Source organism: Cebus imitator, unplaced genomic scaffold, assembly GCF_001604975.1.
Source record: "Cebus imitator isolate Cc_AM_T3 unplaced genomic scaffold, Cebus_imitator-1.0 Scaffold197, whole genome shotgun sequence".
Lineage (NCBI taxonomy): Eukaryota > Metazoa > Chordata > Mammalia > Primates > Cebidae > Cebus > Cebus imitator.
Genome location: NW_016107512.1, coordinates 1,864,279 through 1,868,979, shown reverse-complemented (window position 1 = coordinate 1,868,979; position 4,701 = coordinate 1,864,279). Strand labels below are relative to the sequence as shown.

Sequence of the window (4,701 nt, the reverse complement as noted above, 5' to 3'; positions counted from 1 at the left end):
GCTGGAGTGCAGTGGCAAGATCTCAGCTCACTGCAACCTCCACCTTCGGGTTCAACCAATTCTCCTGCCTCAGCCTCCTGAGTAGCTGGGACTACAGGCACACGCCACCACACCTGGCTAATTTTTTTGTATTTTTAGTAGAGGCGGGGTTTCACCGTGTTAGCCAGGATGGTGTCAATCTGCTGACCTTGTGATCCGCCCGCCTCAGCCTCCCAAAGTGCTGGGATTACAGGCGAGAGCCACCGCGCCCAGTAAACACGTCTTAACGTATGCTAGGAAAAAATTTAACTACGACAAACCCATTTCTCATGTCTTTTTCCTAGAACAAAGATAACTTAGTTTAGTTTTTTTTTTTTTTTTTAAGGAGTCAATTTAAATAAAACATCAAGTAAATAGTACTACAATGGTACACAGGAATGACAAAATCTGTTCGAAGGGCAGTAACAGGCCCCAGGGCCACACTGGACTAGATCTCTACCTGTGCTTCCCTCCACCCCTAACATTCTAGGTTTCAGGGACTTCAGAACCACTAGCCCATCCCCAGCCTCAAGACACAGCCAGTGACCTGCAGCTAGGCAGGGGCAGCTGTCGTCAAGGCAACATACCCAGTGTGGTAATAGGCTGCAGGCTGGCCCGCGGGAAGTGCAACTTATCACTTGTGCTGTGGCGTTTATTGGTGGCTGCAGGGCCAGAGCCCAAGCTGGTCAAGGCCACTTCCTCTTGGATCTCTGCTGAGGGCTGCCCGTTCTGCAAAGGACCGCCTGGGAAGAAGGAGCACAGAGGAGTGTCACGAGGAGACCAGACACACTGGCCACCACGGGGATTTCTGTTCTGTCCCCTGGTCTTCCACTCTTGCCAAATTGGGTCCAATCACATGCTCCACATGAAAGGCTGAGCCCGAATGATGAAATGATGGTGCCAGGGCTGGGTGGGGGAGGGATGGGCATCCGCCAGGGTATGACCACTTAGTGATGCAGCTGATTATGACCTCTGAGATGGAATCAACTGCAGATGTCTAATCTGAACTGCTGGCCCTTGAACACCATAGCTACAATAAGGATTTTTTGCTTTCATGGGGCCTCCTATTGGCCAAAGCCCTAAACAGGCACAAAGGGAAAAATCACAATAATGGAGACCCGGCCCCTGCTCCTGAACACCTGAGCAGATAGGAGAGACCCAGCAATGACCTCAGGGGGCCACCAGTCCAGGGAAGTGGGGATAGGAGAAGGGAAGCAAACAGAAAGACTGCCCTTGGGGGAACTCTAAGCTCATGGGGGACACAAAGCGAGCAACAGCAACATGTATACATAATGACATCTGTGGCTTCGTGCTTGGAGGAGGAAACAGCAGGGAATCATAGGAAGCTGGTCCAAGGAGCTCCAATGAAGAGGTCTCAAGCCAGGTTGCTCAGAAGCCCAGTCCCTGGGAATCTGTCAACTCCAGGCTTCCCGCTAGGGGTGGGGCAGCCCCAGGTCCAAGGCCCAGCACCAACCACCCGTTTCCAGAGTCCTGGCGCTCTCCCCTCCGTGGCCGCAGGAGGGCGCTCAGCTCCCGCCCACGGGCACCACCTCCCCATCCAGGGCCCCTCACCGTTGAGGCACTCCATCTCTGGCTCCTCGCCCTCAGGCTGCTTCTGCAGCCGCTTGGCTTTGCAGCGCTTCTTGCAGTAGAACATGAGGCCCAGCACGGCAATGATGTACGCCACAGCAGCACCCACCGACAGCCCAATGGTCTGGATCATCTTGTAGGGGGGAGGGCTGCCAGGGCCCTCCGACTCCTCCGGCACCGGCTTGTCTGAGAGACATACGGATGGGTCTGGGCAGGGGCTGCTAAGCAAGCCAAGCCCTGCTTCTCCATTAACTCCTCCCAACCCCATCCACGGGACAACTTCACAGATGGCCCGGGAGGGTCGCCACCTTTACTGGCTTTAATAAGGGCCAGCAGGTCCTCATGCCCCACCAAGGTCACAGGAAGACTGAGGGAGATGAGGCCAGGGATTCCCAAGCTGGCTGTGCATCAGAAGCCAAGACAGGTGATACGGATGGGGAGCATACCTGTCAGGGAGCTGCCACAAACCCAGACTATTTGTTAAGACGCTTCCTGGCCAGGTACGCCTGTAATCCTCACACTTTAGGAGGCCAACGTGGGCAGATCATGAGGTCAGGAGTTCGAGACCAGCCTGACCAACATGATGAAACCCAGTCTCTACTAAAAAATACAAAAATTAGCTGGGCATGGTAGCGCGCGCCTGTAATCATAGCTACTCGGGAGGCTGAGGCAGGAGAATCACTTGAACCCAGGAGGCGGAGGTTGCAGTGAGCCAAGATCGTGCTGTTGCACTCCAGCTTGGGCAACAGAGTGAGACTCCGTGTCAAAAAAAGAAGCTTCCTAAGTGACTTGATAATGTGAGCCAAGAGGCCCGGGAGAGCAGCACTGGGGAGCTTCAGGTTTAGAATTCCAGGTACTGCCTGGCACAGGGTAGGTTTTTCAATAAACAGATCTATAGAAGGGATCTGCTGGTCTAGGGGCCTTTCAATGGCCCACAGGGAGGGGTCTCAGGGGTCATCAGGGGAATGAAGGGACAGAGACCATGCAGGATCCCCCATTTGCCACACACACCCCAGTGGCTCCCACCAAGGGGCCTCCTCACTTCGTTTTTATCCGCTTAAACTTTCACATTATATTTTGTCTAGAAAAAGAACTCTGCTGCTAAACCAAGAAAGTTTGAGAGCTTCTCATTTAAACCACCTCCACCTGTGAATGCAGAAACAAGACCTCGGAGGAGAAATAAGTCCCCCAGGGGCACAGAGCTAAGTGCAGGGCCTTTTACCTGACCCATCATCCTCTCTGGGCCTTCTGGAGAAAAGAACCTTGTCCTGCTGCATTCTGACCCGGTCCTCCTCCCCACCCACCCCGAGATATGTGTGGCTGCTGCAGGAGACCCGGAAGGAAGCACACCACCACCCCCAGCAACACACACACACCCCCACTGGCCGTGGGATGCCACATAAACGACAGCCTGGCTCTGAGCAAGGACTCTGACTGTACCTTGGCAGGGTGAAAAAGACACAGCCGAATCCCCTCCCCTGCCACAAAAATGGCTTCTGTGCCATGTTCTATACACAGGGGCTGATTGAGTACAAGGTGACAAATGTCCGGGTCTGCCACTACCTGTGCAGGACACCCCACCCCAGCCCATACCCACGACATAGAGGGGGGCCTCCGTGTGCTTGATGTTGCAGCTGTTCCCCGCGATGCAGGTGTAGCGGCCTGAGTCCTCTGGGGCCACGTCATGAATCACCAGGGAGCCATTCTGGAAGATGTGCATCCTTCGGGGGAGAAGCCACAGCGCTAGCCGGCCAGCAGGCACAGGGGGCTGCAGGAGAGGAGGGGCAAGGGGTGTGGAAGGGGGATGGCCTTACCTGGGTCCCAGCTTGGTGGGGTCCAGGATGCGGTCCTTGCCCTTCCACTGGATCAGTGGCTTAGGGTCCCCCTGGGCCTCGCACTGCAGCAGGGCTGTGTGGCCCTGGTACACAGTCGTGCGCTCTGGCTCCACTTTGAAGGTGATAAAAACTGGATGGAAAGAGACCAGCGAGGGGCAGGGAGGGGTGAGCCAAGGGGATGGCTGGGTACAGGATGCTGCCCCAAAGGGCTGCCCAGCCCCAGGGCCCTGCCACGGTCGCACCTGCCACGGTGAGCTGGACGTGGGCACGAATCTGGCCCTGTGGCCCGTTGGAGGCAATGCAAGTATAGTTGCCAGCGTCATCTCGAGTCACCCGGGCAAAGTGCAGGGTCCCGGCGTTGTCTGTCACCCACTCTGGGAGGCTGCTCCCATCTGCAGGGGTAACAAAGGGAAATTATGGGAAGGACCAGAGTTACACGGATGGCTGGCAATGCCATCAGCCCCTCACCTCTACTCAAAAACACGCCGTTGCTCCTGACCACCCAGAGGCAAAGTCCAAACCTCTGAGCCAGGTGTTGAAAGCCCCCATTATTTACACCTCTTCCAATTCTTCACTCTCACCTCCTCCTCCTCCTACTGCCCTGTGTGACATCCCACTTCCGCCAAATCGGACTCTGCTTGGGCCCAGAATCTGCCCTGTCCCTGCCCCGCCGCCTGTCACTCCTCCTTCCTCAAGCCCATTCCTGCTCTTTGCCATCCCAGGCTGTGGATCCATTTTGAGTCTCAGCTCTCCGGGAAAAGTTCCCCCAGACCTGAGTAGAGGGAGCCTACTTCCTCCTCAGAATCTACAACTCTACACTCTTACTCTAGGTGGAAATGTCAAAATTGGTCCAACCTTTTAAAAAACAATTTGGCAACTCGCATTGAGGGCTATAAAAATGTTCATACCCTTTCATGCACAGTTATTCCATTTCTGAGAATCTTTCCCAAAGGAAATGAACCTAAATCCAGAAAAAAAACTTTGGCTTAAAGTTGTTTATTGTAGCAATTTAAAAAAAGGGGGTGGGTAGGTGGTTAACAACCCAAATCTCTAACATTTAAGGAATAGTTAAGTAAATTACAGTGAATTCAATCGCTGAAACATTGTTAGGATGATCAAAACGAATATTCATGCAGAATGTATAAGGAAATGGGGAAACGGTCAGGTATGGTGGCTCATGCCTGTAATCCAAGAACTTTGGGAGGCCGAGGCAGGGGGATCACCTGAGATCGGGAGTTCGAGACCAGCCTGTCCAACA

At 54.2% G+C, this 4,701-nt stretch overlaps 1 protein-coding gene across 1 annotated transcript in view; it reads right to left on the bottom strand.

The window, feature by feature from the left end:
* The window catches only part of PTK7 (protein tyrosine kinase 7 (inactive)), an 80,048-nt gene that overhangs the window by 15,227 nt on the left and 60,120 nt on the right, over positions 1-4,701 (bottom strand). The window contains exons 11-15 of the mRNA XM_017547325.2: positions 3,686-3,835; positions 3,423-3,573; positions 3,202-3,329; positions 1,591-1,794; positions 606-761 (exon numbers count right to left, since the gene is read on the bottom strand). Coding sequence (XP_017402814.1) covers positions 606-761; positions 1,591-1,794; positions 3,202-3,329; positions 3,423-3,573; positions 3,686-3,835 — 789 coding nt within the window. The remainder of the gene's footprint in view (positions 1-605; positions 762-1,590; positions 1,795-3,201; positions 3,330-3,422; positions 3,574-3,685; positions 3,836-4,701) is intronic.